A 22,580-nucleotide genomic window follows, 5' to 3' on the forward strand; every position below is an offset into this window, starting at 1 on the left:
TGACAACTGCTGCAATGGATTAATGTGTTATTACTGCTTCATAATTGCCCATTATAGCTACAAGCCGAACCCACAGAAGGAAAAAACACTCTCAGGAGGTACTGTCAACCTGCACCATCTGGAGTAACTGCAGTGCCACAGAGCACATCTAATCAAGTTACAAAGCCCAGTGAGAAAACAAGCCTGGCCAGGAGTATACAGCCACCAGGTTGGTTTTTTATTTTTTATTTTTTCTAGTTTTAAAGGGTATGTATAAGAAAGAGGGAAAACAACAGATCAAATCAGCTTCACAACAATTTGGGAAAGCAAAAAAAAAACAACGCAACCTAAGTTGTTTATACTCTATTCTGATACTAAATATGAAGGTGACAAGTTATAAATAAAAGCAGCCCCAGTGCACTCGTCTCCAAGCATGCACGTAGCCCTCACTGTACTCCAGCTCGCAGACAGTAATTAAGCCACACAGCTCAGCTGCTCTATTATTTTCCCCAAATCCTTTAAAAGGGAAGAGCCTGCATTGGATTCAATCGCTCTTCCGAACTGCAGAAACGAATGGGTGAGTGCAAGCTACCATGGCAGACGAAGCATTTCTGTTAAGGGGTGAAGGAGAGGTGGTCTTGGCAAGTGTGCTGGGATCGAGGAGAGTCTAGAGGGCTGTTTGCTGTACCAGCAGCACCAGGACCACAGAATGCAACAAATACCATTTTTTTCATCCCCTCTGAGTCTTCACGGGAGAGCAGTTTAAAAGGAGGAGATGGAGAAAAGACTGGTGCCATCCAACAGGGATACATCCAGCAGTGATTTTTCCATCCCTCTGAGCTCTGCCGCAACACTAGTGACATTTGGCATTTTGTCTGGAGCAACTCTGTTGATTAGCAACTATCCTCGGCTGGAAGGCAGGAGGAAGGATATCGCTGACTGGTTCGGGAATGAGTGGACTCCACTTACTGCTTTACTCCTTTGCTTTTCCTTGTGGGCACATTGCTGAATTAACTAGGATCGTATGTTACTGCTGTCACCACCCGAGGAGAAAAACAACCCCAAGCTCTGAGCGCTCCTTTACAGCCAAACACCTTCCAGCCTGCGAGCATCACCCGAGCACTCCGGGAGCCTACCACAGCTTCAGCTCGGCCCCCATTTTATAGAGATCAATTATACTGCTTCCCATCCACTTCATTTTCCCAATCAATTTGGCAGTGCTAAACAGCAGTTTGAGTATGGATCTCTGGCTGCCAGGAGTAGCAAAGAAAACAAAAACAAATAAATCAACATAAAGGTGATCTCCTCTGGAAAAAAAAAATAAAAAAGGCAGGCAGTAGCTCCTCCCAACCAACGCCAAGTGCTGGAAATCACAAGGCTGTGCCTACACAAACAGTGACATAATGCTGCAGACTCTCCCTTAGCAAGCTGTGTTCAGCACACACTGCAAATGCTGAGTTGTGCTTTACAAACGTGGTGTTGTGGTCAAGTAAAAAGTGGAAGAAGAAAGATACTGGAGAAGAAAGAGGCTTTATTATTACCAAACTCCACTACATGGCATTAGGTGGAACTGTGCATCCTCTACATAAAATTTTACTTGCTTTGAACAATGCCTAAATGTTACAGACAACAGTGATATGGAGAATGAATCTCCTGTCATTTGGTAACAGCTAGCGATGAGAACAGAGCTCCTGGCCACTGCTGTTGCACCCAGCTGGTTCCAAAAGGGGCAAATTCTACCCAAGTTTCTCTGCAAAAAAAAAAAATCCTGGAAGGAGCACCATGTAAAAGGAGAGGTCTGCTGCGAAAACAGACCCCAAAAGACCTGTGGCAACACAGAACGCCACACACAAGCTCTTTTCATGACAGTGGGGCAATCTAACACTCTGAAGCCCCCGTTCTCACTTTCTTTTCCCAAAATACATACAACCTTACGAGAGAGACGAAGAAAAGGAAAATGACTCCCAGAGCCTACAAACAGTACGCCTTAGAAAAATCTTCCACCTCACCAGAGGAGCATGAGACAAGAGAGTCAGAAATAAGAGCTATCTGTTGATTCCCCTCCTTCCCAGCCCACACTGTGCGAGGAAGGGAGAAAAGCAGCTTTTAATGCTGGATGTAACGCTCTGGTTTTCTTGGTTTAGGGCACAGATGACCCAGAGCAACATACTTATCATGCTTTTTCCCTATATGACAAAAGCTTGATCATCTACACTGTATATAAAAGCAGCTTTTTTCTTTCCAAAATGTATACACTGCTTAGTTACTTACCTACTTAGATCACTCACAAAAGGTCAGCAATCTTAACGCGTGAGACCAGCAGCAAAGAAAAGGCCTTGAATACCAGACCCCACTAGCCCACGACTATTAAAATCCAGGCCAGCATAAAAACAGCATGTAAGCACAGCCACTGACTTTCAGGGAAACAGCATTTGGAATAACATTTCATCTTTGAAACAAAGAAGAAAGCCGTGACTTAAGAGAGTGCCTTGCGGTTAAGCACTTACTCCCATCGATACTCTGTCTTTGCAGGTGAATAATCTAGTTTCTGGCAACAATTTCCAAAGGTTAGTTAAAAACAAGTATAAAAATACTTTGTAACATTTCATTAATTTTCCTTCTCTTTGCTTGGGAAAGCTGAGACCACCAGGAACACATCAAATTGCTATTACTCAATGCAGTTTGTCACCACTCCTCTGCTCAGCTGCGCTGTTGTCAAATTGAAGTAGCATCACTCCGCCTGACCTCTCCTCATACAGAACTGCTGTACGATTTCCAGTGATCATCATTGTCACCTCTTCTCTGCTACAGACCAAGGTAAGGTGAAACTTCGGACAATCCATTGTCCACTCACCTGCCTGTATTACAGTTCCTGCCTTAAGTGCTAATATTGGATTATTACTCAGTTTTCCAATTTATTGCTCATGTCCTCTCACAGACCTAAAATACCATTCAAAATATGGTTAACAGAAGATTTTGTTGCCTTCTCTGCTCTTGCAATTCATTCATGACAGTCTCATATATACACAGGAAAAAACGTGGTGATGAGATACAAAAAAATGTTTTCTCTTCTTTCACTTCTGCAAAACTTCTTTACATATTTCTCTTGAGCATTTGATGAGCACTTCTACAGACAAGGGTGGACATGTGCCTTCAGCAAAGTGCCAAATCTCACTGCAAGCTACAACTCTTATTTTTGAAAATGGCCATGGCATAAGTAACCCACAAACTCTACCACGTCAAACAGAAGGTGGGAAGTTGCAGTGGGGTTGATGTAACCCTCTGAACAGTTTTGCTCCTCTGCCTGGTTCCCCAGCAAAGCCACAGTTCAGCGTAGGCACCCCCACCGAGGTGGGAAGACAGGCCTGCTTCCTTTCCAAAATATACACACACTGCATCTAAAGGCATTTCATTCCATCCTCCCCTAAGTCTGCAGATCCTAAAATAGTTGTCTAAAGGCAAAACACAACCCTTCTGCCTCATACCTTTTTCTTGAACGTCTTGAGCTTGGCAGAGTGCTTTTGCACATCGGAATAGGTCCAGTTTCACATTACGCTGACGTTTATATAGATATTTCCTAGATAGTGTGCTGTTCCTGTCACTTGGTGAATCAAAACCTCGTGCACTGTCACCTCTGAACAGACAGGGATCTCCACTGGTAAAAGCTACAGTAAAGCTCATAATACACTTAAAGGTTAACATGCTCTGAAGACTTCATACAAGAATACAGATGTGATCCTGCTAAGAAAGACAGCTGTAGGGAACAAGCCTTTTAAAAAAAGTTGTTCCAACCTGAACTGTAATGGAATTAATTTAGTTCAAAGCTTTGAAGAGCAAGAAAACTTTCATTTAATTGGATTTGTAAGCGACCTAAACAAACACACAGCACCACTGAACCTAGGAAAATGAGAGATGATTTCGGTAAGTCTCAATCGCTGCTTGCTTCTTTTTAAAGGGTTTGTTTCAACATGTCATAGTCAAACAAGTCAAACCTGCACTATCACTCCCACCCTCTAATACAAAAACATTTAAGCACAGATATATTTTAAGAAGTAGCTCCTTTGTTGATTGACAAGTGGCAAAATTGCTTGCAAAATAAATTCTACCTCAATACCATTTATTGTCTGAAGGTCCTCCTCATTCCTTGTCAGAGCTTTTCTCTTCAAATCTCCTTAACATCACTGATGTTGAGCACTTTTGGAGTCAACTCCCTATTTTCTGATATTATTTACACTGGTCAGGTACTCTTAAGCAATAAAAAGAAGTCTGAGAAACCGTATGCCAAGCCACACGAAGTTAATTTGAGCCACTCAGCCAGCAGAGAGCCATGCACCCACAATGAAATCCAATGGGCTAAAAACCTTTTCAGAAGTAAACTTTCTGCTGGAGGAAAAAAATAAAAGCAAACTTATGTCCATTTCAAAATTTTCTTAACCAATATTTACCTCAAATATAGCATCAGAACTATTAAAATAAACAGAGCCTGATCTACAAGGAAACTTGTCGGACTCTGTTACCCCATGTAAAGCCCTTACACGGAGCCAAGACAAGCATGGCATGTACACCCACCAGCTTTATTCTTAATAACCCCCAAAAAAGTATTTTTGAGTGTACATGCACAAAGCCTACTTGGTCACGCTTTAGTGCACATCATGTAATGCAAGTACCCAAACTAGACAAGAGGTGCCAAGGAGCTGCACACTGATCTTGAAGCACAGAGACCTGTGCAACTCTGTACACGTCAAAACCCTAGAGGATAGGTGCTGAGAAGCACAACCCCCCAAAAAATAACAGCTAATATTTGTATGAGGGCAGCTGAATGAGCGTAACAATGCTATGTCTGAGTCATGTAAAGGAGAAAAAACAAGCCTGAAACTAGACAGCACCAAATGAAGTATTACAATAGGACCACCCAGCCTGGTTGCCTACAGCCTCTCCCTTTGTCAGTTCTTGGGCAGGGGGGAAGGAGACAAAGAGCAATAGCTCCCAACAATCTGCAGTTGTGTCAATAAAGACAAAAGCCAAAATATGTACAGAAGTACTCTCGTGCTTCCATATGAGAATTCTCACACGCACTTCGAGTAGCTGCTGGATTATGAATTTGTACCCAACAGCTGATGTTAAGACTTGCGCATAACCTCACAGAACTCACGCTGCCTTTTCAGGACTTGCTGTATTTCCAGGCTCCATAAAATATGTGCGTCTCGGATGGCACACAGCTCTTACACTAAAAGGAGCTCTCGAGTTACTTCATTTCTTACTTCTCATGTGCACGTTTCTGTATAACGTGGGTATGCATCAGTCAACATGACTTCCCGATTTAGTCAACTCTGCGTGCTTTTGCAAACCTTCGCTGCAGTTTGCAATTACTAATAAGGAAATGCAGGTGATTAGTGAGAGTATTTTGTACGAGGACAGTACATGAAACGTTCTTGTTTACAAGCTATGGTCAAAAAACAGTCAGATTCTTCTGGCATGAACTCCCATCACCATAGTTTCATCATGCCCAGAACTGTATTGCACAAGTTTTCACTTCCAACATGAATAGCTGCAACATATTTAAAATTGTCTTTAGATTACTCATTGTCCTAGGCTACTGGCTTTTCCCTGAATTTGCAGAGACAGGCAACGCACAGGATATACAGCTGCCAACAACGCAAAGCAGAACTGAAAAAGGTGTTCTATCAAGACAAGCTCAGCTTATAAAGAAAACAGAAGCACTTCAGATGTTAAATATTAATGGCTTTTAAAACGTTTCACCCATTGGATGACTATACGAGGAAAGGATTAAAAAAAAATCAGAAATATACATCCGATGTAGAATGCAACCGTTTACCAAAATCACTTTAAATGCCCAACTGATATCACCTGAAACATTTAAGTATACTGTCACTCCCTAACTCCAGAAGTTCACTGAAGTCCACAGCTGCTGAAGGCACTCAATTAGAATTGAGTTTATAAAAACTAGGCAAAATATTTACAAGTACGGGAGAAAAACAGAGGAGTTTACATCATCTTTGGCAACGGTACATAAAATATGGTGTTTCTAGTACACTGTCCAGCTGCTTACAGAAAAAAAAAAAACTCTTATTAGGAAGGCAGGAAAGGCATGCTAATCAAGCAAGCAAACGCTATCTTTTTCTAACACACTTCTAGAAAAAAAAAAAGAAAACATTACGAAAACATCCAAAGCAAATATTCATGTTCAAAATAGTAACCAATCACTTAATCTTGGTATGTCCCAGATTCTTAAATGGTCCTAGTGTTCTCCAAATTACTATCAGTTATCTGAAGGAGTAGTTATTTAAACCATTAACATCAATATATGAGAAATTAAAAAAAAAAAAACTTCTCCATTAAAAGTTAAAAACGTAAAAGACACCTACCTATAATACCGAGATTGTAAATATGTTGAACAAATAGTCTTTGATACATGGCTGGCAGACCCAAAATCTATTACTTTAACCCGGTAAGGCTGCCGAACAGGATCCACCAACATAATGTTCTCTGGTTTGAGGTCAGCATGGATTAAACCAAGACTTTTTAGTTTTTTCAGTGCAGTGGCCACCTGTTGCAGAATAGGCCGTATTACTTTCAATCGAAGAGGGCTGAATTTGTTTTGTTTCAGGAAGTCGTATAAATTCTGTTCCAACATCTCAAAAACCAGACAAGTATGGTTACGATGCTGAAAGCATTCATAGGCTCTCACAAAATTGAATTCGTCGGCATTTTCAGTACTTAGTCTTGCTAATATGCTCACTTCTATTTGTCCTTGGCGTGCATACGAAGGATGATTCTTCAAGATTTTGATTGCCACGATCTCATTTGTCCCCCTTTTCCAGCACTTCACCACTTGTCCAAAGGTCCCTCGCCCAAGGAAGTCAAGAACCTCGTAAGTATTTTTCACAGAGCACAATACCTCATGCTGTACTAGCTGGTAGTCTCCATCTCCGCTTGTACCACCTTGTTTTGAAGTCGCAGCAGTTGTCACAACCGTCACTGGGTTTCCTACATTGGTTTGCAACATCGCAGGCAATATGGACAGTTCATCAACGATCTGCATCGTGCTGTTCTGATTATCCAGCTCTTCACTCTTACGCTTCAATCCACATCGCTGGGGTCCTTCCAGTATATCTAATCTGCTTCCTTGAGTCCCAGTTGGAGGTGCCTCTATCTGAGCTCGCTGCGCCCGCGCTGCTAACGCTTTTGTAGCACCTGCAATATTTTTTAAAGCAACAGCATTTGACTGCAACAAAAAGTTCTGTCCTCGAGGTCTGTCAAATGGGTTTTTAGTCTGAAAGAAAGTACTAACCCTGTGGGGAGAAATTCCAAAGTTTTTACCATTCACGTAGATTTGCGGGTAGGCTCTTTCGTGGTACACGCAACTGCTTGGTTCTAGTTTGAGTTTCTTCACACTACAAAAGGCACTTGACTGGGTTTGATAAACATATGGTGGATAGACCAAGACTTGTGAGGCCATACCTACGGAGGGAGGGAAAAAGAAAAAGCAGGTTAGAATTCTGCATTCGCATTTCCAAAGTTTACAGCAGTTTCCCCACTAAAAAAAAAATAATAATAATAAAAAAAAGGACAAGTGTATTCGCTAAACTACGTAGCTTGAATTTTGTATTTAGTTTCTTACAGCAAAAAGCAAGCTCATCATGCCTGACCAGTGCGGTGCCTTTAGCACAGACTGCAGCAGCAGCAGATTACATTAGTAAACATTTTCAGCAACTGCACGGGGCAGAAGAGAGAGAAGTCTGCAACAGGCCAGCGCCAATGATTTTTGATGTGAAAGAACCAGCTTTGTGCCATAAGAACTCTGCTTTCATTTAAAAGCCTCCAGCATTTCTGCATACGATGATGCCGCAGCCTTCAACAACTTAAGGTGAAAAAAATACGATTATTTATAAATGGCAATGTAAAAATAACGCCATGGGCTGACCCCACCCTCCGTCCTACCCCTTTGTCACAAGTACCATCAGGCTTGGAAGAGCAAACAAACGACACAACGCTCAAGAAATTTCACTGCCGTGAAAGTGACAGTGCAAGACAGGGCCCAAAATACCGTGTGTGCACACGTGTTCACGTAAACGATCGTCGCTTTCTGCATAAATTCAGATGCACAGTAATTAGCCCATTCACGACGTGCAGGTACTTTAAGTCGTACACCTGCCCGTTGCAGAACTTTGTGTACCAGTGGCACAGTGGCAGGGGGGAGAGGCACCAATTCCCACCTTGGAAATTAAATATTAACCACATTCTTCTGGGTATGCTGACTTTGTGAGTTGGACCCGTGCGTGGGTTTGTGTATTTCTGCCAACACAATTGCTTCCTTGCTACAAGAGAAGTGAAAGTTAAACTAAAAGTGGGTAACTTTGACTTGGGAAGTCACAGTCAGGTTGAGATCCAGATTTCCATCCAATCCACTTCTCCTTCCTTGAGGCCATCACATTTTCAAAAGGCCTCTAGAGCTTTCCAGCCTCCCTTCCCAAACCACGAGCTGAGCATGGCATTACACTGGATGGAAAAGGGACATGACAGCAGTGCCTTGCCAGCATATAGGATGAGGAATCCCAACTCCACCTTAAAATGCAGAGACAGAACAGCTCTCAGATGCCAGACCTTCCAGCTCGTCCAACCCTGCTGCGTGCCACTCCTGATCTGTCAAACACCAGCTTAAACCTTCGTGTCATGTAATGCTAAACACCAAGGAAAAGGCACTGACTCACAATCTCAAAGCATCCACAAACATTCTCCGAATTCTTGGATCCTCTCTTAAACAACATGCCCCGTTAAAAAGTGCCCGGCTGTGTTTAAATTGAAGAACACTTCCAAGTACCCCTCGCACAGCTTTAATAAGGAGAGTTTTCATTCCATCCAACATAACAAATTCATGCATAGAGTATGTTTGGACCTACATTAACAAAGAACAAAAAATAATAATAAAAAAAACTTTCTTGCCCTGCATTTCTCTTGATATTCTTGCTGAAATGGTTTAGGATTCTGTGTTATCCCCCCCCAAAAAAAAGTTATTTAAACTGGTTGAAGCTAACATATAGTTGCACTGAAGGTAAGACTTAAGACAGATAGAGCTTACGTTTAATTACTAGCAAGAAGAGGTTTCCTTTTATCAGCTTACTCCACCAAAATAGGGGCTCTTCAACTGAGTGCGTTTGCCTGAAGCCTGCTCTAGAGCAAGAACCCTGCCTTACCAACACCCAAAAATGAGAGAGAGAGATTCAGAATGTGTAAGTTATTGCACATGGGGGTACCACCTCCCTTAGGGAGCTATCTCCAAGTCATCACCTTTATCATCATAGCAGAAAAGGTACCGTGCACAGCAACACAAGGCTTTGTGGACTAACCCCAAATAAGTGACAGTAATCCAGGGAAAGGAGTTCGGGGACAAAACCCATTCTTGCTCCATTTTGAGAACTGTCTCCATAGCTTTTGTGATGGGTGAGACTTTGAAACAGATGGGTTCGTTTCTCCTCTGGAGTGCTTCACATAAGTTAATGAATCGAAACATATTTAGGCAATCCCGCATACAAGTATTAATTCAAAACAGGGCGGTAAATCAGCAGGCAACAAAGGAGCACTTCACTGATTTAATCTGAAATGAAGCTTTACTTACAAGAGGAAACAAAGCCCAACAAGTCTTCACGATGCCGTGGTTTTAGAGCTTGGTTTTATTTCTTTTCCTATGCCTAGGCCAGCCTTTTAGTCGAGCTGAGCAGCACACCCCTGAAGCCCACCTCCCAGCGCAGCACAGAACAGCCCCTTGCTTTCCTGTTCCAGGAGGAGCCCACGGGCTCTCCCCCACTTGTGCTGGCTCAGGAAGACAGTGAGAAGGCTCGGGTTTCGGGTGAGCACAGCGTGTTTCTGGCTTGTAGGGTGTGCTGCGGTGCCCAGCGCTTCTGGGGGCGAGGAATCCAGGAGACTCCTCAGGGGAAAGCAGCGATAAGCTCGCAAGGCCGCCCCACCAGCAGTTCTGCTCCCAGATAAGAGGTGGTGATTGAGCTATTAAGAGCACATTTTAGCAATTCGGGAACAAAAAAAAAAAAAACAAAACAGTTCAGCTCTGAATAAAGCAGATGACATACCCTGGGAAAACAATCTTTGGTGCGATCATGGCAGACTAAACTCTAAAAGTCAAATTTCACTCCGGAAAAGTAAAAAATGGTCTCGAGTTCTTGAATGAACATCCTATCTATGATGCATTTTCATTTGGAAACACTACGACACCTTCACATAGCCACAGAACAAGACAATTGTGCAGGCGTTGCCATGAATCAGGCACATCAGAAACCCTGCAGCATCCTACACCTGAGGAGCTCCACTCCACACTCGCAGGCGGCGCTCAGGTGTTTCAGGGAGAAGTGCTCCCTGTATTAACCTGTGTGCTTCACCTCGAGAAGCTAACTTTATTAACAGAACGAGTTTTCCCCCCACCCAGATGAAAACCCAGGCACAGACCCAGTCAGCAGAGCTGTACAAGCAGCCCGAGAGGGCAAACTGCCAACGCACCCTTTCCCGTAACAGGACCGCCACGTTCGTGTGGGCTTATCGATTTTTTAACATGTATTTTGGGAGGTTTGCCTTAAAATATCATGTGCCAGCTACACTGCAAAGAATAAAAGACCGCCGTGTCGCAGCGTTGGGCGCTTGTGATCTTTCTGAGGAGGCCTGCTGGTTCAAGCAGGCAGGATATTGCGCGTTTGCACCTACCGCAGAGTGGATTCTCCCTCAGCTGGCCCTGTCACAAATCATTTCACTGAGCCTATACATCTCTCTGCACATTTCTTATCAGCACTGCTCCTGCTTCCTCATACAAACTGCAGCTTGTCAGGCTACATCTACATTAACAAGCGGAGCAGCGCAACGAGGAGAGGGGTCTGTAGAGCAAGGCAGCTGGTGCCGAAGGAAATATAAATCCGTTCTTTATTTAATGAAAAAAATGCGTTTTCCCAAAGAAATGGGAACAACAACGAGCAGAAGGCACGTCACCATTTGCCCCTTCCAGCCTGACTTCTCTCCACACGCCCGGGTTCCCGTTCACCCAGCCGACCGGTGCTCTTCACCAGCTTCTTCAAACTATTTCCCCAGCCTTCTCAAGCAGCCCGAGACAAATCCATAAACATGACAAGTTTGGCAGACTGGAACAGGCTGGAGAAGCACAGGCTGTTCCAGGCTTGACCACCATTAATAATTAACTTGAAAATGACATTTCCTCCTGAGAGAGTGAGCGGGGGGAGGGAAGAAGAGCAAGGAGAGCTGGTAAAAGCACTGCACTACAGCTGGGGAAGAACTGCCATGCTGTAGCTTTAATGCTCCTGCACAAGAAGCGGTGCCTTTTAAAGGCCTGGAGAGCTGCAAGCCCTAAACGAGCCCGGGTAGAAGCCCCTGTACTGGGGCAAAGCCTGGCCCATGGCAAGAAGCTCCTAATAGTTACAGTTTAACTACAGAAAACTTCTTTTCCAGCTTCTTTCAAGCCCAGGGGGTGAGAATTGCAGCTGACTTACCGGGGAGAGGCAGAAAGCAGCTGGGCAACAGGCAGGATTTTCTGAAAGTTCAGGAACTTCGAGCTCATGCAAGATGTCAGCAGCAGCACTCCTGAAGTGTTTTAATCTGCACCCCTTTAAAAGCACTGAAAGGTAACTAACAAGACTTTTTCCCAGGAAAAAAAAAAAAAATCACTTTTTTTATTAGGTGCCGATCAACTTTGGAAGTTATTAAGCAAATGCAGAACTGAGTTAGTTGCCCTCTCTTTCCACACCAGAAGCCTTGGTGCCGGGAGCAGTAGCATCTTCGTGTTATTGTTTGTCTTGGCTCCAGAGCAGAACAAGCTGTCCCGACGTGGGCACTTTCATACCAGCGCCCTGTTCATACCACCAGCCTCTCTTACTGCAACTGCACGGTTTGTAACAAAGCCCCGGCACTTGAGATAGCTCGGAATTTAAAAAGGAAAACACACCTGCAGCGAGAGCTGGGAGTCGAGAGATGCAAGCCCAGGGAACCCCGGCTGCCCCGCGCCCTTTCCTGCAAAACCTCCGAGCCACAGCGCGCAGGGAGCTCGGCAGAGCAGCCAGCAGCTTACAGCAAGGACGTACCGTAGGAATGGTTTCCTCACACAGCCCCAGAGGCGAGGCCGACCAAGCACCACATCGCTCAGAGGGGCCGAGAGGCACACGCACAGGTAGCGAGGGGCGACGGGGCCGGCAGCAGCCTCGCAGCGCTGCCCAGTATCAGGCATGGAGCTTGCTCCCCGCAGCCAGCAGTTCCCCGGCCGATTTGGACAGACAGGTAGGGTCTGCGACTAAAGCAGGTCTATTAGTGACGAGAGCTCTCAGAGCTTAGGCATTTTTACCCATCCGATGCCAGCAGTGCTGTGAAGCTGAGCCGCTGCCGTCCTTTGCCTGCTGGTGCCCGGAGTGGTGCCGGAGGCCGGGCAGCCACCCGTGCGGTGACCCAGCTCCACGGCTGTATGAGATAAGGTTACATCCAGCCCAAGAAGAGTGCTACGAGGCTCATTTGGCAACATCTGAGAGCTCTCCTAAGACGCAGGATTAATACCACACATGGTACTCAAATTGCACTGCTGTGGTCTTCAAAATTCTTTTTTTTTTTTTTTTTTTTTTTCTCTATATAGCACGGAGTTTACTAGTAGTGCCTTTACAGTTCAAACAAAATACAATAACCAGGTTGACTGAACAGCCTGTTTTGGGGAAAAAAAAAAACCTTCAGGACTCAGGAAGCCACAGAGAGCTATGTGTGGCTGGAGCCACCGAGGGCTCAGTCCAGAAGAACACCTGCAGTGTTTATTAAAAACCCCTCAACGATGGGAAATGCAAGTTTGTTCAAGTGCGATACAAACGAGCCACAGCACCGTTGTCTCAATACTCAGAAACAGACCTAACACCACGGATTTAATGCAGATGTATTGTACATAAAGTATCCCAGTGAACTCGTGACTCAGTGCTGCCCTTTGTACCAGCAGCAGGGAGACTGAAGAATACAATCGCTATATTCATAATTTCCACAAATATGAACAGCTCGATCTTGTGATTCCAGAATGACTGCAATCACAGTGAAAAAAAACAACGGAACAATACTTCAAGCGTTTATTTTTCTGCCAGGCAAGAAGCAGTTCTGCAACTGGAAAGCAAACTGAAGTTGGATCTGCCACCAGCTCTGCATTAGGCCACGCTCCCTCCATCAGAATGCGCCACCATCAACACAAACGGCACTGCAGCTCGCCTGGGGTTCGTCAGCCTCATCTCTCCTTTTAAAAGGCTCATTCTTTTTGACCCTGGAAATATCAGACCCACTGAAATAGAAGTCCCTAAAGCCCGTGCCTCCAGGTTCTGCGTGCAGGTACAGCGCCGCAGGACACTCTCAAGCCACTGCTGGTGCCTGGCCCTCTCCATGCAGGGAGCGGGATGAAAAGACTTCTGCCACCTTACCAGAAGTAGAACCAAAACTGATAGAAGAGTTAACTCAAACTACCTGTTGGTAAAACAGCACCTGGAATACTGTTTTATTGTTTCTTAAAGCTACCTAAACAAGTATGTATGCCACTTTTCCTTCTCAACTATTCTACTCATTCTATTTTGATTTCACTGCTTAATTTCACATCCTTCATCTGCGCTTGTTATAACTTAACATTCTTATATAATATAAGAAGTGGATAAATCCAGCTAAAAAAATTGATTTAGAAATTTGATTTTAGAATAGTTCTAGCCAACATCAAATGCAGCTCCTCCAGGAGTATAAACCTGCATGGCTATTTTCTTCATTGGTATTTCAGCTTTGTTCCTAGACCTTCTGAAACAGGGGATGGAGAACAGAACAGCTAATACACCAGAACATCTGTATGCCCATGATAGAGTCCCCTATCCATAAACCTTATTCTTCATTAACCTTTTTGAACTACTCAAGGTGGAGGAGGGTTTTTTTCACAACTATTTTCATCCTCTCTTCTTAGAAAAGATTTCCAGCTGGACAGAGCACGCAGAAGTGCAGTGGCTCAAGATTACTGCTCTCCCCGTAGGACTTGAGCATTAGTTTGTGACAGCACACATGCAGATAACCTGGCAAATTCACCGAGTCTGAGGTGATGAAAAGATTTGCAATTTGGGGTCTACTGCATCAAGAGAAGCCAGTCCAGGAATTGTAGAAAACCGTTTCCTACACGTTGGGAACTATCCAGCAGTAGCTTTTGAGTTCAGTTTCCCCAAATATGTGAAAAATCATTACCACTTTTCCAACAGGACCAACAAGAACTTAGCAAGCAGGTACTGAGGGGTCAGCATAGCACGCCTAGGTCATATTCAAATTCCTTCTGCAATAAACATTTTGCAGTAAGAAAGAATGTGCAGTTTGGGTAGGTTTATGGTGTTTGTTTGTTTGCTTTTGTTTTAAATCTGACTTAATTTTAAAATAAGTAAGATATCTTCTCTTGATTTGTCTTTTTCTGCTACAATCTTCAGATCAGACTCTTCAGCTACACCCAAAACCAACTTGCAAACATATACCTACTAGGGCATATATACAAACACACAAGCATGTGTGCATGTATATAAACACATCCCAGTAAGAACGCGTGTGTGTATATATTAATGAACTCCTTTCATATATATAATGTGTACATACGTACACACATACAGAGTAAAACCTTTCCAAGTCCTAACTTCTTTTCAGAATATGAATTTCTTACATAAAAGCAAAATATTATTATGAACACATTAAGTATTGTCAGGCATTTTTATTTCCTTGTAAGTAGCAACACCATGAAGATAGATTTGGCTGCTTACTGAAAATAGCTGTATGTACATTGCAGATGTAGAACAATAAAGAAAATGGAGGGAAAACAGTTTCAGGGTGGTGTTTGTTTTTGTTTTAAACCACTTCTTTCAGGCTTCTAAAGATCTGGAGGAAGCAGCGTTTCCTATAGGCAAAATCCCTATCAGAAATGCATCCTCTCTCACAGAACGCTCAGCCTTTTGCTTCCTAACAAATCAATAATCGTAGTAACCTATACTGCAATACTTCCCAAAGCCAACAGTGCAAGAAATTTCTCCCTCTCCCCTACGCAGAACTTATTGACTTAACTGAACAGGAAGATGTACAATAGGAAAGCAAGATTACACACAACATATCCATCTTGTGCTCTGGCTACTGGGATCATAAGAGTAAGCCAGCTTTCCCCCTGTTGTGTTCCATTCATTTTCATCTTTAAAACAAAGTTTAGCCGTCTCTTCAACTTAGTTTTAGGAACATATTCAGTCTGGAAGAGCACTCATCAAAGAGCTCCCGAAGTATTTCTCAAGGAATACTCCCAACCTGCCCTGTTACAGAGCTCAAAGCTGCCAGTCACAGGAAGCCATTAGCCCAGAGCATCGTTTCAAAAGCCGTACAGAAAAGGCCTTTTAAAGAAAACTTTAGAGTATCATGAAAGCAACCCAATCCTATCCGACTGAACACCAATTCATTTCTTGACTCACAAAATAAGCTGATATTAATAGATAAGGAAAGAGGAAACAAAGAGCTTTTTCTTCTTCTCTTAGGAATGAAGCCTGTTGCGTTGGAAAGGATTCACAAGAAGACCCAGGAGCACCAAAATTCCCATATTCAACAGATGCAAGTGATGAAAAAGATCTTGTGAAGTCCTTCTCTATCCTTATAAATAGTTTAAATCTTCAAAAACAAGCTGTAGGGGAAAAAAAAATCCCCAGAAGAACAGGCAGATTCTGGACAAGTAAGCAATTCTAATGATTGGGAGAAAAAGAAAACAGAATAATTGAAAGGAAAGGGGGAGGAAGTTTGGGCAGATGACCTAAGATTCCAGGAAAACACAGGCAGGAAGACATTGACAAGGCAGCGATACACACTAGCAGCTTCTCAGTCAAAAAGGAAGATGTTTTACAAGAAACAAGCAGAAAACCTCCTGAAGAGAAGTCACACCACTTGTTAGGCAGCAACACAGGCAGGGCCTGCGTGACACAGAGAAGAAGCAAGTACACTTCACTCGAGCTGGTGGAAATAGCTAGAGGTGAAGACACCATTTTCTGTAAATACCGACGCTTACTGCTTCGTTTGGATGCTCTCCCTGCAGTTTCCCTGTCCAGGGACCAACTTTCCTCCTCCCCTTCTCACACGCCAGGAGGAGATGAGCATCAGGCGAGCCCTGCTTCCATCTCACAGCTCACGTCCTCCTGCAGAGTAAAGCAAAACTCACCTACAGCTCCTAAAACAACCCCCAGCAAACCTCCTCGGTGATCAGACCCCACGCACCTCGAGGCAAGGCAACAGACGAGCTCCAGCCTGGTGCCACAAATCCAGCACCTACGGTTCTCTGCGACCTCACGGCCTGCCAACAAGCACTCCTGTGCTCACAGGGTCTCCGTCAGATGGGGACCACAGGCAGCAGAGGACACCCAGCATGGCCACCTCACGGAGCACGGCTTTATTTTTAAAGCACCGTGATGTTAACAGGACTCGGAATAGGCATCAGGACCTGCTTCTTCTTGTCCCAGGATTTTTCATCAGGTGTAAAATGGTAGAAAAATCTGCCAGTTACCTGAGTGGATAATTACGGCAGCCACGTACGTACTCAGCAAGTAATGTTTATACGGCTACGAAAGGATTTTCATTCGACAATAGCTGACTTTTTACACGAAGAGCATTAGTCACATTTAATTTGTAACATGCTTTTAAACAGCACTAAAATAGTTTTCTAGAACCCGTAAATTACATTAGTAAGAATGGAAAGAGTCACATGAGTTTGAGATTACTCATTTTATAAATAGTTTTTTTTTGATGGCAGTGTCATTCATAACATGCCATAATAATTCTGTGTACGTAAGAATTCATTTGCTTTTGTAAATATCAAGACTGTTGCTATAACTTGGATCGTACTGAAAATCCATGGAAATATTTTATTTTACCTGCTTTGTCTTTGGATATTTTACTGCATCTTATTCTACTGCTGTGTTTTACAACTTGAACTCAGTATTTTGCTAGACACCATCCTGTTACACAGGAATAGGGTACACCAGAATTAGAAGAAAGGACACTTTGAAAAAAGGAGTACTTTGTAATGCTTCCTGAAAACACACGGTGGAAAGAAAAAAAAAAAAAAAAAAACACTTTCTGTAATTCCAGGACCATTAAATATGTACAGTTAGTAACATAGGAAGGTAAAGTTCAGCAACACTGAAATTTTAAACTGATTCCAAATCACTAAATAAGAGAAATTCAGAATTAATCTACTTGAACTCCCTTGCCTAAAAGACACTCCAGGTATTTGGCTCATCATCCGTTTTAAGCAAAATCACTAAACTAAAGATTAACCTCGTTTTGTCAGAAGGTCACCCGCTGTCATGACTGAAGTGGAACATTAGGACACTGTATGGAAACAAAATTAGTGACAGTGGAAAAAGAAATACAACTGTACAAAGATTATCCCCAAACTGCATCCAAAAATAATCCTCACACACAAATTCTTACCATCTTTCCCATCATTCACTACATTGAAATAAAACAACTGAAGAATTAAGGGAAGATTAAGAAACAAAAGAAAGAGGACATACCCTGTAGGAAATACTATGCTATCAAAGGAATTCAAACCATAAAAACACTTGTGCAATTACGTGCCGCTCATTTGCTTCTCCGTCACTTAAAAGTTAGTGCCTCTGAAAAGAAATACAACTTCAGTTTCTCTAAAAATCCGAGAGAGAGACAGCAGCTCTAAATCAGAAGGGTCTACAGAGAGGGGTGGAAAAAGCCCCAGGCAGGGGACAGGATTTTCCAGGCTTTATGCTTCATTCTCGGTTACTTCAGGTCAAACAGAAGGTGCTCCCTGCCTGGAGAAGTTACAAAGCATTGCCCACTGCTAACCCATTTCATGGCTCTGCCTGTTATTAAAGTTTCTTTAAATATAGTTAGCGTGGTTATTTAAGGTATACTGCCCCACTCAGCTCTCTCTAAAATGCCCTTTACTTCTTCTTGCCGATGTCTTATTTCACACACATCGCAACCACAGATCTGAAATACACTCTCAGATAGCTCACCTGAAGCGTGAGCTTTTCTTCCAAGACCTGAATTAAAAGCCATACATCTTTTCCACTCCACTTCCCACTTTCAGTCAGCAGGGCTGGAGAAGCAAAAATAATATTTCGATGACTTATGAACAGAGCCATTAAACGAGTAAAAGTTCCTAGCACCACGTTCAACTCTAACTCCCCTTTATTTTCAAACACAAGCAAATTTAATAGACCAGCTGAAAATAAGTATTTGACCAGCTGCAAACGCGTACGATCCATCCAGAGGAGCTTCATCGTTTTAATGATGAAGTGGCAAGGATGTTTTCTTCATCAGATTAATCCTACGCCAAGACTTCTGAAATCCTTCTGGAACTGCACAGCAACGCTGCCGGTGAGCTGAAGAAGCTTGGCAAAAACACGCAAGCCTCGCTGAGGTACGTATACAGACAATATTTTGCAAAATGCAGCACTGAACTTGTACCGGAGGAGCATTGGTATTACCACCAGGACATGCTACTTCCCTGTTTGTTCTCCACTATGAGGCTGAATGTGCCAGCTGAGTATCAGGCCTGCTTTACCTGCTTCAGGCTCGTGGAGTCAACGAAGCAGTTTCCCTTAGCTGTAACTTCTTTTTTTTTCCTGCATAGTCAGTGAAACAACGATGTATTCAGTACCGCTCAGGCTTGTCTTAAAAAAAGAAAAAGCCACCAACGTTCTCTGGCTTGTTCCCCGCAAAGCCCTGTGCAGAAAGTCACGCTGCCTACAGCAGCTATTTTGTAATGCAGACCACTTGTGTGCCAAAATACCTCACGGGCCTGACGTCGCAATGGTGAAATTTAGCTCAACTACAATGTTTTTTCTAGTACAGACCTCTGGATTTAACATCGGCCTGAAACACACGCTCAGTCCCAAATGACAGCACCGTGCCCATGATCAATGCATTTTTCCCTGCACACATACACACAAAAGACAACACCAGAAGCCCTATTTCTAAATGCAAGGTTTTGTCCAAAGTACCTGTGGTTTATATAACCAGTGCACTGGCAGAACAGCAAACAAGAGAACAGAGACTTGAATAAAAGTTAATGTTTTCTCAAATGATGTTCTTTTTAAGACCACAACCCCCTGAAATAGCACAGGCAGGTACAACCCTGCGTAAGCAAGCTTGAGGAAGCAGAGCCTGACATCCCCACACATGCTTAGGCTGGGATTTTTAACGTGAACCAGCAGAGCTAATTCTGTTCTACCCACAAAGTGGGCAAATCGGCACTGTGCCCTGTAAAATTACCACTTAGAGTCCCGCCAGTTTTAGTGGCTGCAATCAATCCAACACCAGCTTTTTGAAAATCCCCCCCAACACAAACTCTGTTTTGAAGCAACTGCTATAAAGCGCAGAACAGGAAGAGCAGCACGCACAGACTGTAATATTTCTATTAACGATGCGGACTTCTAAATGATAAGTTGAAAACACTTCCTCCCCACACCCTGTCTTTATTCCGTCTCCAGCATCTCGTTATGCAGGAGCCGGCCTCATTTCCCTGTTTTTGCAGGTAGTTGTTTGAAAGGCAGGAGGGAGGAAACATGCAAAGAGAACAAACCTCAAACAAAGAAAAAATCTCAGACAGCAGATCGGGAGCAGCTTCTCGAGCGATTCCTTTGACCACGCTTCACTCCAGCCACGGCATCGCGGTGCCTACACCGTGACCACGCCGAGGAGAGCATCTCTCGGCACAGACCCACGAAGGCAGGGCCGATTTATGAGCACAGCCCGTGCCACACCCTAGACAAGTAGCACAGCCAGCACTACCACCCCAGCAGCATGGGCACCGCATGAAAGCCACCTCCAGCGCCTGCTCCGTGTGCTCACAGCCATCTCCTTACTGTGCTACCACACCGGGCTGGCGGCGGGGCAGATAACGCCAGCACCGCTGCTCCAGCCCTATGGGTTGTCTCCCCGTAAGTCCACGTTAACACCTCGCTCCGGCCGCTTGCCATCTCACCACGCCACTTGGTAATGCAGTCTTGACCTATTTTCCAGATGCTTAATTAATCTCTCCGCCGGCTGCCGCGCTTAGGAGATAGTTACGGCGTGGATTTTAAACTTGGCTTCGAGAAGCCTCCCGCACATTATTAATTCTGCTAAGGCATTACGGCTGTGCCAGAAAGTCAGCCGGAGCCCGGCCGAGCTTTTCCGCATTGCTCTGAAAGCAGGGCGCAAACTTTTTGCAAATGATGTCATGGAAGGGAAGGCTGGAAAGGAAGCAGAGAAACGCGCCTGGTTATCCACACGGCCGCAGCTTCGCTCGGCGTCCTGATCTCGATATTAACAGCGGGCTTTCAGAGCGTTTTGCTGACCGAAAGGAGCGAGGTCATCCTCCAGAAAGCAGGCAGGAGGGTGGCAGGGCGGGGTGGGGGGAGCCGAGCCCGGCAGCCTGAAGCCGACCTCCTCCCAGGCGCTGGCGCTGACACTGCGAGGCGGGCACAGCCCGGCCTGGCCCGGGGATACTCCCGAGCGCGTCAACAGGCGGTACTCACAGCCCGGCCCCGAGGGACGGACAGACGGACCGAGGGACGGACAGAAGGACCGACGGCCACCGCCCAGCTCCGCTCGGGGCTTGTTGACGGCAACCGAAGCCGGGCGGCGACCGCCGGCCCCAACGGCGCCCGGGCACCGGGGGTGGAGGGCACCGGGGGTGGGGGGAACGGAGCCGCCCGCCCGCCGCTCACCTTCACGGGTCGGGCCGCGCTGGCGTCCGGGCTGGAGCTGCCGCTGCCGCTGCCGCCGCCACCGCCCTGGGCATGTCCGGGAGCGCCGCGGGTCAGCGCCGCGCTCAGCCGCTCAGCCCCGCCGCTGCCGCTGCTGCTGCCGCCGCCGCCTCGGCCGCTGCCATCTTGTCCCGGCGGCTGCGAGGGAAGCGCCGCGGCTCAGCCCGCTCGGCAGCCCGGGCCTCCGCCTCATCGTCCCGGGGAGGGCCGGCACCCAGCCCGCCCCCACCGGCCGCCTCCTCCTCCTCCTCCTCCTCCTCCTCCTCCTCCGCCTCCGCCTCCGCCCGCCCGCAGCGCCCCCGCACGGCCCCGGGCACTGACGGGCCCTGGGCAGCCCGTGCCCCCAAACAGGCCTCAGCGCGGGTATAGGGCGCGGGAGGAAGCCCTGCTCGGCCCTAAAGCCGTGGTGCTGCTCCACCTCTTTGCCCCAAATAGCCAGCTGGTGGTTTTTTTTTTTTTTACTTACCCAACCGCCCGCAATCGTTTATTTTTCACGCCGAAATGAGGGGTGGGGAAAAATAGGTGGGAGCCGGCGTTAGGAAATTGTAGGTGGTAAGGGGTGCCCGTCGCATTTCTGCGGATGGTACAGGGTTTAATCACGCTCCTCTTCACACCTCTCCGAGAAGGATCGGCTTCCTGGTGAATTATTGATACACGTTATATTAACAATCTATTTTGAAAGACTTTATACAGTCTTACAGAGAGAACACAAACATTCTTGATCAGTTAAGCATACAAACCCTAAAATGCCTGAATGAAATAAAGCGTTAGGTATATACCGATTCTATCCCTAAGTGTATTGCGTCCACAAACATTAATTGGCATACATCACCCCCTAATTAATAGCTCATGATCTATTGAAAAATAAAATACCCCTACTCAGCTACTAACTAGTCTTGCCATATTTTTACAGCTGGTTTGTAGGAACTACTTGAAGCGATTCTCGTATTGTTCCCCATGTAGCCTCTTCTGCTTGGACAACCGAATCCAAATATGGTTGTAAACAGGATGATGCTGATCCTCTAAACAGAGAGCAAATTATGAATCCAACACTCCACTGATGCATTTGCACAATTTTCACCAACAGCTTTCAGAAACAGGTTTGAATTCAAGTTTAGAGAAAAGGAATTCATGTTTGGGGGTGCATCACCTCTCCTGTTATGCTGAGCTCTCTGGGCTTTTCATGTTTGCTCACGACTTGGTCATGCTTGTTAAATAACAGAGCCTCCCAAAATATAGCACCGTTTTGCAGTTTCATTCATATGTTCCTTTTTTTTTTTTTTTTAATCAGTTTTTAGATCAAGCTAGATTTCCACTAGCAGGAGTATCACCACAGTGTAATCCATCTCTCAAACCTCTTCGCAACTCCTCCAGTTGCTTTTGCAGAGTTTAGCATCTCCCCAAATATCCATCATTTTACCCTATCTGGGAGCTGTTTCGATAAGTCTCCCTTGTGCTGAGTGCAAACTTCCTCGTACTTAGGACCCAAAGGGTAAGCTGACCAAAAGGGCACAAGAGCTCCAGCTTTTGCTCACTGCAGAGCTCAAGTGCTGATTCTCCTCATTCAGCCACCCACCTCTAAGGCTTGCTGGGGCCACTGAGGACTTTTTAGCTATCTACAACATACAGCAATGCCACATGGAGCGTATCAGCAAGTTTTAAAATCTCTGACAAACACTTGGATCAGAAGTTAAATACGACTGTGTCTGAGAAGCTCTCACATGATTTTATTTTTGTCATCTGATAAATAGCAAACACATCCTTGTCCTAATTTTCTCCGGGCAGGTA

At 44.9% G+C, this 22,580-nt stretch overlaps 1 protein-coding gene across 5 annotated transcripts in view; it reads right to left on the bottom strand.

Annotated features, from left to right (window-relative positions):
• Nucleotides 1-20,985, bottom strand: part of HIPK3 (homeodomain interacting protein kinase 3) — a 66,287-nt gene extending 45,302 nt beyond the window's left edge. For 2 of the 5 annotated variants that reach the window (XM_084287046.1, XM_084287043.1), the window contains exons 1-2: nt 20,754-20,985; nt 6,366-7,461 (exon numbers count right to left, since the gene is read on the bottom strand). In XM_084287046.1, coding sequence (XP_084143172.1) covers nt 6,366-7,459 — 1,094 coding nt within the window. In that variant the 5' untranslated portion in view covers nt 7,460-7,461; nt 20,754-20,985. Of the gene's footprint in view, nt 1-6,365; nt 7,462-12,092; nt 12,231-19,907; nt 20,021-20,753 lie in introns of those variants that run through there. The other 3 variants (XM_084287045.1, XM_084287044.1, XM_084287047.1) reach the window with 3 other exon arrangements.
• Between the last annotated feature and the right edge of the window lie 1,595 nt (nt 20,986-22,580).

This window comes from Netta rufina (assembly GCF_964035555.1).
Source record: "Netta rufina genome assembly, chromosome: 5".
Taxonomy (NCBI): Eukaryota; Metazoa; Chordata; class Aves; order Anseriformes; family Anatidae; genus Netta; species Netta rufina.